This window comes from Anguilla rostrata, chromosome 18 (assembly GCF_018555375.3).
Source record: "Anguilla rostrata isolate EN2019 chromosome 18, ASM1855537v3, whole genome shotgun sequence".
Classification (NCBI taxonomy): Eukaryota; Metazoa; Chordata; class Actinopteri; order Anguilliformes; family Anguillidae; genus Anguilla; species Anguilla rostrata.
Genome location: NC_057950.1, coordinates 2408669 through 2422121, shown reverse-complemented (window position 1 = coordinate 2422121; position 13453 = coordinate 2408669). Strand labels below are relative to the sequence as shown.

Sequence of the window (13453 nt, the reverse complement as noted above, 5' to 3'; positions counted from 1 at the left end):
CCCTCTCAAACGCAGGTACGAGGCGGAGAACGCCTTCTTCTCCAGCCTGACCCTGGTGGACTTCAACATCATCGACACTCTGGGCGTGGGGGGGTTCGGCCGCGTGGAGCTGGTAGGAACGCACTCGTCTCTGTCTTTTCATTCAGAACAATGATTTGGTACGTTCTGTCTTACGCTCAGAAACACTGTGTGACCTGTATTTCCTGTGTTGGAACCCAGTGTTGCAAGACCTTTCAAAATGAGGTCATTGGGGTACAACTCCCCCATATCTGAAAATGTTTGTGAATGGAAGGTTAGGGGATACTCTGAAATGGCAAAAAAAAAAAAGTATTGTTTCAGAGGACAGGGTGGATGGGCTTTACGAACATAAAACTGGGCAGTTTGTGCATATATGGTCTATGGAAAGTGTCAAAGCTAACTTGACATTTTTAGGAATTTAGAAATCCCACATGGACTGATAATAAAAAGAGGGTGTCAGATCAGCCTATGCAAACTTCACCTGCAGTAGCACCAGACCTGGATCAAACAAGGATGTACTTTCACACTTTAGACACCAGTAAAGCTCTTGCACATTATTGACAATTTTTAGAAGAAATGTCTATTTTTCTTTTTAAACCAGTATTCATGTTTTGTTGAGAATGATCGAGGACATGAGAGTGTTTTCACATTCGTTTCCGGAATCTTGCTGGGGTACACATATTGGTCCCAAGCTTGATTGGCACACGTGATTCGCACAGAAGTTCTGTTTATCCCTCCAAGTGCAGGTGGTGCATTTTCTATGTCCCATCTGCCTCTGACTAGTTTCTTCTCCATCTGTACTCTCTCTCTCTCTCTCTCTTTCTCTCTCTCTCTCTGTCTCTCTCTCTCTCTCTCTCTCTGTCTCTCTCTCTCTCTCTCTCTCTCTCTCTCTCTCTCTGTCTCTCATCCATTGCGACTGTGCTGTTAATTTTATGCACAGCAGATTTGAGATTTGCATGCGTGCCAGTGTTCCCCTGGAGAGAGCGATATCTACACTTCTCAGTCCCCCAGCTTTCACAGACGTTAGTGAAGTCCTCACCGGGGGGGGTGGGGTCTCTCTCAAACGGCTCCTGCGATAACCGAAGGTTAATTGGGCTGATTGCCGTAGGCCTACCGCGATGCCTTGATTGCATGTTAACGAGCTCCAGAAAGTTTCGTGACAACTCCTGGTGCTGGAGGGCAGAACTACGGGTTTAAAGTGGCAGAAGCTCATGGCTTTATTTATTACATTACATTATGTTTATTTAGCGGACGCTTTTATCCAAAGCGACGTACAACAGTGCATGTCATGGTCAATGGACAACTACAAAACACAGGTTCAATAAGGTACAATACTCATTTCGTACAGCTATTTATGAATACGGGCCTCTATGTTCAGTTTGTGAGAGGGAGGCCGTAAGTAAGAAAGACGCGAGAGTGAAAAGGAGCAGTACTCACTGCTGTACAAAATGAGACACATTAAATCCTTTCACATCTCCCAGCTGAAATTACAGTTGGAGTCTGCTGCTGCCTCAGAGTGTCGAGACCCGCTAGCTGGGTTTAGCACCTTTCAGAGGGGTCAACTGACCTGAAACATGTTCCCGTGGAATATGAAATTTCCCCTTGAGCATGGGTGGAGGTCCTTTGCATTTTTTTTCCTGTTTGTTCAATGGTCTGTTTAGATCAGGGCTGCACAACCGTGTTCCTGGAGATCTACCATTCCTGTACGTTTTCGTTTCAACCATAATTTGGCACACCAGACTCATCCGCAGCTCAGTGAGATCTCTGGCTGTTGAATGAGGTGTGGCTTTGTTAGTGTTGGAGTGAAAAACCTACAGGACTGTAGATCTCCAGGAACAGGGTTTTAGCAGCCGTGCTCTAGCCGCTGAATGAGGTGTGCTTTGTTTCGGTTGGAGGGGAAACCGACAGGACGGTAGATTTCCAGGAACAGGATCGAGCTGCCCTGATTTAGATACTCTGGAGGGCTTAAACGAGCTCTGCAGACAGCTCTTACTCACTGTGGGCAAACAAGCAGACCGAATCCGTGATAAGACTGGATAGTAGCTCTGTGTCCCCATAACCTCTCTCAGGTGCCATCAAAAATAGATCTTCAGGAGGTTTTAAATAGACTAGAAAAGAATAGAGAAAGAGTGGAATAGTGATATATTTAAAGACTGACACATGCACACCATTAACGGATTCCCCAAACCTATTCTGATAGGCTGTTCAGGGTCTGTTTTGAGCACCACTGTGCAGACAATTTAAAAAAAGAAAATACACACATCCTTTTCACAGAGTACAGGTTCTCACCATACAGCAGTGTGGACCACATGACCTCTGATACATGATATGCGGAGCCAAGCTTCCCACAAACCATTTTCAGATTAAGTTTCACGTATAGATCATAACTCTTAAAAGAATGGCAGACGCAGACAGATACACACACACAGAAACACACACATATACACACACACGAAGACACACACACACACACACCCAGATGCGCACACACACACACACAGCGTATGCTCAGTGGACTCGCCGTCGTTCTCCCGAGGAGGGGCGTGCGAGTGAGAGCCTCCATCTTGCCGTTTTGGGGCAGGTGCAGCTGAAGAGCGACGAGTCCCGGACGTTCGCCATGAAGATCCTGAAGAAGCGGCACATCGTAGACACGCGGCAGCAGGAGCACATCCGCTCGGAGAAGCAGATCATGCAGGAGGCCCACTCCGACTTCATCGTCAGGTACGCAGCATGGAGGACAACAAATGCATTTTCTTTAAAGAAGCGATAGAAGTATTATAATTTTTGGTATGGGAGTGTGAGTGAGTGGGAGTGTGTTTGTCATTTTTATTGTCATTTTAGCTGTTGTCCCAAGTCAACATTTGGCCTTTACTTTGAGTAACACTTGAAAGCAAGAATTCACATGCAGAGTTTAACCAATTCATTGTGAAACTTCATTCTTAAACCTCCCCAAGTTTGGAAGTTTTCTCTGTGTGGAAGTTAGCCGCTCATTACAGAGTGCCTGGAGTGCAGCGTACCGACAAAAAGCACCTCAAAGGGACCCTGGATGAGGAAGTGGGTCTCGAACAAAGACTTATTTAAAGGAGAGAGACGAGGTCCCCTAACTCAAACAGAAACAAGTCTTCCACATTCTGACCGTCCCGCATAACTGTTCTAAAACCGTCTCAGAATCCGTTTTAAAAGAAGGCCGACAAAGAGGTTTGGTCGCAATTTAGTCCAAGGACACTCAAATGATCAGCAAACAAACTGCAGACAAACCAGTCTGGCTTCAGTGGAAGCGTATATACTGTAGGGCCAGAGGCAGGAGGGAAAAATAAAATAAATTGAAAAAATAATATAAGAACTCCTTTGTCACCTGGGAGAAGGAAGAGAAGAGCACAGGATCACCAGCAGGGGGCAGTAAATTCACTACGATTAAAACTCCCCTGACCGAGTTCGTGAAGAAAAAAAGTGCAGCTTCTCTTTTGGTTTTAACTTTATACTTTGATTGAATCCAAGCCTTTGTGTCTGACACAGGATGTCAAAAAACATTTTTTGGGGTTTTTTTTTCTCAATGTTTTGTATATAGACTCTACAGGACATTCAAGGACAGCAAGTATCTGTACATGCTAATGGAGGCTTGCCTTGGAGGAGAGCTGTGGACTATACTGAGGGACAGGTGAGAAGCAGACAGTTAGCCTTATAATCAGCTGATTTCATTTCACATTTAAGTGCTGAGTAACACCAAAAACCAGCATAAAATATAATGCAAGATCTGAGAGCAGCAATAATTTGTATATTTCCCATATATTGTGAAGCTTCCCCATATATTGACAAATATATTTCACTTGAATAATCTTCAGTATGTTCCATTTCATGTAAGGGTGGTCATAGTGGGCCACTCAGAGGCTCTCTCCCCTAAATATATGGCCAGCCTGTACTCCTGGGAGCCCACCTGGGATCCCTCTGATGTTTCTGTGTGCTGATTGGTCCTCGCTCCTGTGCTGATTGGTCCTCGCTCCTGTGCTGATTGGTCCTCGCTCCTGTGCTGATTGGTCCTCGCCCGTGTGCTGGTTTTTCCCCAGAGGCTCATTTGAAGACGCGACCACGCGCTTCTACACGGCGTGTGTGGTGGAGGCCTTCTCCTACCTGCACTCCAAAGGGATCATCTACAGGGACCTCAAGCCCGAGAACCTCATCCTGGATCACAGAGGCTACGCCAAGCTGGTGAGGGAGAGGGGGGCTGGGGTCTGCAGGGGTGCGGAGTGGAACTCTGGGCCCATGTGCCTACGCAGTCTGTGTGGGCCCCCGTCCCAAAGCAAACGTTTTAGTCCAGGTCTTCTGAGCCCCCCCCCAATAGTCCCGCCTGTCCGGACTCTGTAGGCCGGTGGTGTTGACTCTCGCCCCTGGAGAACAGCCAGGGGGGGTTAGTTTTCCCCCTTATATTTCAGCGGCCTGTTCAAACTGCTCACCCTGCTCAGCCCTTCAAGAAAAACTAAAATAATGAACTCCACTGCAGTGGGCCCACCATCACACCACTGTATGAATTCTGTTTGATTGATGTGGATCTGAGCTCTGTGGCTCTCTCTCTCTCTTTCTCTCTCTCTCTCTCTCTCTCTCTCTCTCTCTCTCTCTCTCTCTGTCTCTCTCTCTCTGTCTCTCTCTCTCTCTCTCTCGAAGGTGGACTTTGGCTTCGCCAAAAAGATCGGGTTCGGAAAGAAGACGTGGACGTTCTGCGGAACGCCGGAGTACGTGGCTCCTGAGATCATCCTGAACAAAGGCCACGACATCTCCGCGGACTACTGGTCCCTGGGGATCCTCATGTACGAGCTCCTGACCGGCAGGTAAACGCACAGACATACTCCTGTGAATGTGCAGCACGAACCAGCCGCCTGCCAGCTCTCCAACGGCAAGAGGGAGTGGCACAGCTCACATCCACTGATCTCACCAAAAAGGACTCTACACAGAGGAGTCTATGTGTGACATATTCTGGGTGTGACATGTTTTGGGATGAATAATTCTCCCCCCATGTCTCTCTCAGCCCTCCGTTTTCTGGCCCCGATCCGATGAAGACGTACAACATCATCCTGAGGGGCATCGACATGATCGAATTTCCAAAGAAGATCGCCAAAAACGCCGGCAATCTAATCAAGAAACTCTGCAGGTGAATTCGGACGAGACGACCTTGGGGAAAGGTCAGGCTGTTTCGCTGCGTCCTCACTGCGCCCCTAACTGTGGTGCGTGTTTCCGTTTCCAGGGACAATCCCTCCGAAAGACTGGGGAACTTGAAAAACGGTGTCAAAGACATCCAAAAGCACAAGTAAGTGAGAAATTCATTAAGACAGGGGGGCCAGACTCCAGTCATGGAGGGCCGTAGTGTCTGCTGGTATTTGTAGTTTCCTTTCGATCAGCGAACAGCCTTGAGAACAAGATGTCTGGACTCTTTAGCCAATCAGTGACTTAAATTCATCACACACGCTAAAACACACAGAAAATCCACAGACACTACCGCCCTCCAAGACTGGAGCTGAACCTGCAGACGCAAATCGTCCTTGGTCATAAATTTTATTTTTTTTCCATAAAAGAAAAGTACCTTTTTTGTATTTTATGGGCATGTACACTTCATTCCAGTTAATATACATTAATGCATTTTGTACATTTTGATAAGGTACAGTAAATCCGTCCACTCAATTATTTTTTATCAAGATCGTAAATTCTTAATTTGAGATATATCATTCATTACTTTAACTGACCTTAACTGAACTGTATAAAACCCCCAGTCCAGTATACTGCAGAACAGCTGCTTTCAGAGCTGCAGGGATCTGAAACACCACTAGGTGGCAGCCTGTCACTAGAGCTCATAAAATGGCAGGCGGATTTTGGACAGGTTTTTGAAAGTACGCATTACTCCGTTTGGAATAATGATCCACAGGAACTCTCGAGGCCTCGCTGATGATGCTTGTAAGTTTGTTCAGATGAATAAATTCGTGCAGAGGAACTTAATGGAGGATTTTCTTGGATTTTATTTTGATATTTGCAACATGTCCTTTATGATTTTGCTAACTCAGGCATTTTAGCAGTTTGTTGTAGACAGTGATAGAGTGGGCTTTCTCTTCTGTTGGTTTGCTCTTTAGGTGGTTTGAAGGCTTTAACTGGGACGGGTTACATAAGGGAACAATGACCCCTCCCATCATCCCGAATGTAAGTACAGACTCTGCCTAACGACCTTCATCCTCTAACGACCTTCACTCACAAACGACCTTCACTCCCTAATGACCTTCACACTCTAACGACCTTCACTCACAAACAACCTTCACTCCCTAATGACCTTCACACTCTAACGACCTTCACTCACAAACAACCTTCACTCCCTAATGACCTTCACCCTCTAACGACCTTCACTCACAAACAACCTTCACTCCCTAATGACCTTCACCCTCTAACGAATGGCATTTCAGACAGAGTGAATAACTATGAATAAAAAATAGAACACAAGTGCTTAATTTTACACTGTGAACCTATTATTGAATATATCATTGCATTTATGAGTCACATTTTCATTTACTGATAGGAGTAAACAAATTTAATTTAATTTAATTAATGAATATTTCTCCTAAATCCAAGGATTTAGGAGAAATATCCTCACAGTATGTTTGTTGGTATTAAGAGTATTACCAAAATTACATCATGTTCTATTTCCACATCATTAATATATCAATTAGGTTTTAGTCTCAGTGTTTTATTTCTGTGTTTTATTTCTACTATATGTGCTATTATATGGTTTTTATGTTGTGTTCTGTAACTAGTAAAATGAGTTTCTCCCTGGGTATAACAGACTTGTCGGTTGATGAATTAATCAGCTGACGCGTTCTTGGTGAACTCCTGGCACAGGTCACCTCGTCGACGGACACGAGCAACTTCGACAGCTTCCCTGAGGACAGCGAGGACCCTCCTCCCGACGACAACTCGGGATGGGACGCCGATTTCTAGACCCCGCCTCCGGCCTCCCGCCCCCCCCCCCCCCCACCCCGCAGCGGCTTCTGAGCAGCATGCTGCCTGATCTACAGGACCAAGCGCCGGTTCAGAGAGACTGCACAGAGAGGAGGGGAGGGGAGGGGAGGGGAGAGGAGGGAGGAGAGAAGAGAAGAGGAGAGGAGAGGAGAGAGGAGAGGAAGGAAGAGGAGAGAGAGAGGGAGGGAGAGGAGGAGGGAGAAGAGAAGAGGAGAGGAGAGAGGGAGAGGGGAGGAGAGGGTGAGAGAGAAGAACAGAGGAAGGAGGGGAAGAAAAGGAAAGGGGGGGAGGAGAGACAGTGGTGCTCGGGGACACCAAGGTGCCTTCACCGTTGCTGGTCCGCTCACAGATGTCACGATGTTACGGACTGTCTCCGGAAAGTTCCGGCAGCAGCAGGGCTCCTGCAGTGTTGGAACCTGGCCTTTATTCCCCTGTGTTACAGTCAGTCCTGTGCGCAATGCTTTTTTTTTTTTTTTACCTTGTCCTTAAGCAAGAGAGTCACTTTTTTTACCGATCGCTCGCGTTTTCTCTTCTTGCGTTTCCAGTTGAAGCGACTGCCCACGCGCGCGCTGTGTTGAGCTGTTCTTAGTGGATCACGCTGGCTGTGTGTTCAGTTCCTGCTCCCTCAGTACAGACACGGGAATGTTCAGTGTGTTCAGAGATACCCTGTGTGTTCAGCTGCAGCCGCAATGACGCAGGGACACGGTGTGTTCAGCTCTTGCAGTACCAAGACGGGGATACTCAACGTGTTCAGCTTCCTCAGTACTGACCCAGGGGCTGCCTGTCTGTTCAGCTCTCTCAGTACAGACACAGGGACCCTCAGTGTGTATTCAGCTACGGCAGTACTGACAGAGACCCTCAGTGTGTATTCAGCTACGGCAGCACGGACACAGGGATCCTAAGTGTGTATTCAGCTATGGCAGTTCTGACACAGGGACCCTCAGTGTGTATTCAGCTACGGCAGTACTGACCCAGGGGCTATCTGTCTGTTCAGCTCTCTCAGTACTGACACAGGGACCCCTAGTGTGTATTCAGCTATGGCAGTACTGACACAGGGACTCTCAGTGTGTATTCAGCTATGGCAGTACTGACACAGGGACCCTCAGTGTGTATTCAGCTATGGCAGTACTGACACATAATTCATGTCTGTGCATATGATTACATACACCCATACTCCTGTGTGTTCAGTTCTTATCTACCAAAGCACAATTATATGATTGATTACTCTATAATTCTAGGATCAAATCCCTCAGAAGTGCATTTTAGAGCCCTGTATTTTTTGCTGATATGTGACGTTCAGTTTGTGTTATTCTACATACATTTAAGTAAGATATGGCACACCCACAACACACAATTCATAACTAAAATAAACAAGGTTGAATTTAACTTGACTTTAAATTAGGATTATCGTAAACCCGCAGTGGCCTTCAGTTTACTCTGCAAACTTTACCATCTCCCCACTCACTATGATGGCAGTGTGTCTTGCAGCCTGAAAGACTGCATTTGGTTGAATTCAAAGTGGCTTTCTCCTTTAAAGTGGGCACTTCTCATCTTTTGTGAGCCATTGTTACCTAATGAGAAATGGGTCTTGACATTAAATTAACCTTAGAAAGGGGGAAAAACATTTCTAGAAATATAAAGAGAGCTATTTAACTCAGCCTGGCCTTTCCATAACTCTTCGGCTGTGTTGACATCGCTTTTGTTACAGTCGCTGGTCTAAGAGCCTTGCCAAACAAAAGCTTTTAGCAAAAGATTTCTTTTTAGCCATCTTCAGCTTCTTAGAAATGGGACATACTTAATGTGCAATACCATTTTTGGAAATTTCACATGGACGGGGACTTGAAATATGAATGTGAATGGTAAAGACAAGACTACATTTCATTACAGGAATTTAGCAGATGCTCTCATTCACAGCAACGTACATGGCTTTTTAAGCATTTTATTTTATTTATTTATTTTTTTTTTTTTACATCATATCCATTAAAACAGCTAGATGTACACTGAAGCAATGCAAGTTAAGTACCTTGCTGCAGCATTTAGGTTACATGGCCAGTTCCTTAACCATACTACACTGGCAATATTACCAATGTTCAATGTTATCTTCAGGAAAAGGAATTACACCCAAGGCAGAAGTTATCCTCCCATGTCTGTATTGAGTATCATTGTATGTTCTCCAGTGGAGGTAAGAAGGAGGTGTTGCACTGCACACAGAAACCTGATAACATCCACTTTGATTAAGTAATTCCTTACCTGAATAGAAGGTTTAGTGAAAGATTATGGCTGGCCAATCAAATATTAGACACTCACGTTTGTCTGTTTAAATTGTTGGCAACGTATTGAAAGATTGCAGCAGAGTAGCAGTGCATTCTGAATGTGCCAGTGATTCATTTAATCACAGTTATCCTCAGCGGGGTGAGGTAGACCCACCTCTAAAACACTGCTACGCAATCAGAGGTTCACCACTTCACCACTAGAGAGCAGGCCATCACAAGAACTCAGTAAATCGAAGGCCATTCGGCAAAAAAAGCCTGGGAATACATGCAGCTTATTACTGTTAGAGTCATGCTTCACAGGTACTGATGCATCAATAAGAGTGATCACAGATTTGTCCAGAAGAGCTAAATGGAAAATTATACAGAACATATTTTTTTTTGTTTGTGTGTTTTATTTATTATTTTATGTGTTTTTACACTATATTCTGTGTGTTCTGCGTGCTCAGTGCTGACCGAAATTTAGTGGATGTCCTTGTGTTTATCATACATATATATGACACACACACACACACACACACACCTTTTACAGAGCTGGCCATTCACATATTTAACTAGATATATATTCATTGAGTAACAACAACAAAACAAGCCTCAGACCACAGGCAAAACCCTGTTTAAATAGTTTTTTTTTAACTTCATTTTTATATTATGTTTTATTTTATTTTTTTACTGAGCATAATATTACTGTGTCATTTAATATGCGGGACATTGTGCACTGTGTCTTCGGGTTTTATTTATTGAGTCAAACTTGAATGATGATTTCATAAAAGATTATTTATTTTAAATAGTGTGCTCTCTCTCTCTCTCTCTCTCTCTCTGTCTCTCTCTCCCTCTCCCTCTCCCTCTCCATGGCTATTTGGCATTATTGCAAAGTGCCTTAAATCAGTTGCATCCCAAAAATAAAACGAGGCGCGGATATGCTGGAATACTCCGGGAGGGGCACGTCCTGTCCTCGTCCTTCTGTGCTCGCAGCTCGTCAGCTCGTTCCAGCTCTTTCCACACAAAGCCCTGTCCTTGCAGTACGCACCCCTGCCGGAAGAGACAATGAATGGGGCCCTTTATTTAAACTGAAATCCTCTTCATTAGAGACTAGACAGGTTAGGTATTAAGTCAAATTTTTGTGAAATTGTTAGTGAAGAATTTTTTCTCGATTAATTTGAAACAAAGAAAGCAGGAAATGGCAGGATGATGCTATATTGTGCGATTTTGTGCAATTTTGTGTGATTTAATGCAAGTATGCCTACATTGAGGTGCTCCTACTGAGCAGCGAGGTACTTAATGGAGGTTCATATTCGCACTTGCATATGTGGCTGGCTTGTCATAATTTCCTAAAGGTGGCCCTAGCAAGTCCATGGCGACTCCCTCATTGAACTTGATAAAAAAACAATAATAATGCTAATCAGGAGGTTTTATTGAGCAGTGTGTTTATTAGGTCATCACCAGAGACCTGTCGTGGGATAAGGGGACAGTTTGGACAGGCCTTACGGTATGTTTTGACTGAAATTGTAATTTGTTTGGAGATGCGAAAATATCTGTCAAACGTGCACCCTCTGGCGTTGTCCTTCATTCTGCTCGACAGAAGGTGCAGTGAAGTGAAAAAAAGCTAATCGGTCCTGAATGTTCAAACAGGATCGACAGTCGAATTGAGACCCCCTCAAATGCAGCAAGCCTAGCATGGGGTAAATGAGGGACGGGACGCCTTGAAGGACATGGTCAGACTTTGAGATTGTACTAAAATTGTAGACATTAAGCCCATTTGAAAGAGAATATATGGAACCCAAATCTTTCTCCCTAAAAAGGGAATGCAAACATGTTGCTATTAGTAGTTTCATGTGGTGAATCCCTTTACTGTGGCCAGGGGTGTCATATGAAGGGGGGATTCTATGACGATTCCAAAGGGCCCTGACTGACAGGGGCCCTCAAAAAATTGTGCTGGGGCCCAATGTGAGGTCTTTTCATGGGGCCCAAAATCCCTGACGGCACCCCTGACTGCAGCAAAAGAATGGGGAAGGAAGAAGTAGCAATAATGTATTGTGGACTCCTAAGTTCTCGCTGTGCTGTCTGTGTGCTGGGCCAAAGTTATTTCTGGAAAAGCTCAGTAAATGTGACACAAGTAATCACATCAGACCGGCTCAAATATAAAAAAAATAAATAAATAACGCACTTATCCATTTTCCCGTCAGCTTAAAGTACGCGACTGGCATTATGCAGTTTGAATACGCTCTAAATGAAATGTGTGGTTTTCCCCTCCCACTGCCTCTAACAGAAAAACATCAGAATTATCAGGAAGGATGGATGAAACTCCACTCTTCGCAAATCAGGCGGAAGGACCGGCTTGTCCTGAGGTTATGTAAAAACTCTTCCTGTGAAGTGCGTTCAGCAGGGGCGAGAGAATACTTTGTGTTTCACATTCTGGAACAAAGGAGGGAAGACTATATTATATATTTTAGTGTTCACTGCAGCCTGGGACTTCTGTTCAATCTGACTGCAACGTGCTTTGACCGTAACTTTGAGGGGGGCGGCTTTCAGGCAATTACAACATTATAGGTTCTGCAGTCATTGAAACAACTGAAAATAGGTCAGAATTAACAAAAGTTTACACACATGGGGTTTGTGGACTGAGGATGCAATTGGGGGTTGAAATTGAGTGGAAGCAGTTGTCCAGTGTACATTTTAAAACTACCTTAATGTATGGACCTGTTCCGTGACATGCTGCTTTACCTTTGTCCCCCTGTTTTAATGGACTTTTACTGTTTACTTGTTTGATCTATTGCAATCGATGTTACAGAACCCTTTTTTTTATTTGCGCACTATGCTATGTTCCTTTTCGTTATGCGTTATCACTGCAGTTTAACTTGAAGAGTGCCTGTTGTAAACTTTATAAAGCTAAAATAAAGACATGTTACTTTTTGTCATTTTTCTGCCCCTGATCAAAAAGACGTTATGAACAGCTTGTCTGAAATTGTAGTGATACAGTTTGACTGAAACATTACCTTGCCGAATCGAAATACAAATGTATTTATTTTGGACCGTTAAGTTACCAACAGAAGACAGCAGGGGGGACAAATGTTCCATTTTGGTAAAATGAAATTACAAAGTCACCAACACACGGCCCTAAAAGTGCACCTTTAAATGAAACATTGCCGTAGCATATCAAAACTTATTCAAAGAAACATCTTTCTGGTTCTGGTGGTGCCCCACCACAAACTTGATTTGTACCCTCAAAACACATCTCAAAAAAGGACTGGAGTTTTACACAGATCTTATCCTCTATTTTAAGGGGATTCTCAACATAAGTAAGGCCATTTGCTTGGATTGGATCCCTTGTGCTTCACATTCTAATTTTGTGCCTTTTGGTCATTACCAAGCTTTTTGGTTGGACCGCAACAGCGGGGCCAGCCCTATAAACGCGAATGTCTGTGACTGACTGAGTGACTGAGTGATGAAGTTACACCATTGGTCGGCCGGTCCAGCCATATAGTAGGTTTTGACCTGGCCTTGTTTCTGTTCTTACCGTGCATTTATGAATTCCAGTGAATGTCAAAGTCATAACATTTATCAGGATAAAGAAAGGTAACATTTCATTTATTTTTAAAAATAGCTTGAGGAACTGAGCTTACTCAACTGGGTAAACAGTAGGCTAGGTTTACACTAATTTTTTACGCTAAGACCAGACAAGGGCCTCTTACAGTAATTACTTGGAATATTTTACTGGGGTAATTTGTGTTCAGTTCACTAAAAACAGGACTGAACAGGGAGACGAGATGACTTCAGACAATTTTAAATTAGGGGTTACAGTTAATTTCATGCAACAACCACAGATTTGATTAACTGCTGGTCATTCATCTATCTCTATAGCGAAGAAGGGATACATCACAGTTACAACAATTTAGAAGACATTCTTATCCAGAGCCACTTACAACAGTGAATATTGTGGCTAAACTCAGTTATAAATTTTTTAAAAAAATATCACCAGAAATGCACAAGATGCCCATTTGCCTAAATGTGTTCATGAACGAACTAACACTTAGTATAGTACTTTGAAGTTTAGTTTGGAGGTCGCATTAATTCAAAGTTCAGTTTGGAATTTCAACACATTTTTGTCTGAATTGCTTGCTTGTGGACATGTACATTACACATTTTTTATGCGTTTAAAAAAAGGCTGTATTAGC

General features: G+C 43.9%; 1 protein-coding gene across 3 annotated transcripts in view; it reads left to right on the top strand.

The window, feature by feature from the left end:
- Positions 1 to 7115, top strand: part of LOC135244693 (cGMP-dependent protein kinase 1-like) — a 105861-nt gene extending 98746 nt beyond the window's left edge. For 2 of the 3 annotated variants that reach the window (XM_064317183.1, XM_064317184.1), the window contains 9 exons: positions 16 to 112; positions 2600 to 2739; positions 3587 to 3676; positions 4083 to 4224; positions 4678 to 4841; positions 5039 to 5161; positions 5255 to 5317; positions 6132 to 6198; positions 6889 to 7114. In XM_064317183.1, the coding sequence (XP_064173253.1) occupies positions 16 to 112; positions 2600 to 2739; positions 3587 to 3676; positions 4083 to 4224; positions 4678 to 4841; positions 5039 to 5161; positions 5255 to 5317; positions 6132 to 6198; positions 6889 to 6987 (985 nt within the window). In that variant the 3' untranslated portion in view covers positions 6988 to 7114. Of the gene's footprint in view, positions 1 to 15; positions 113 to 2599; positions 2740 to 3586; positions 3677 to 4082; positions 4225 to 4677; positions 4842 to 5038; positions 5162 to 5254; positions 5318 to 6131; positions 6199 to 6888 lie in introns of all 3 variants that reach the window. The other variant, XM_064317182.1, reaches the window with a different exon arrangement.
- Positions 7116 to 13453: the final 6338 nt, after the last annotated feature.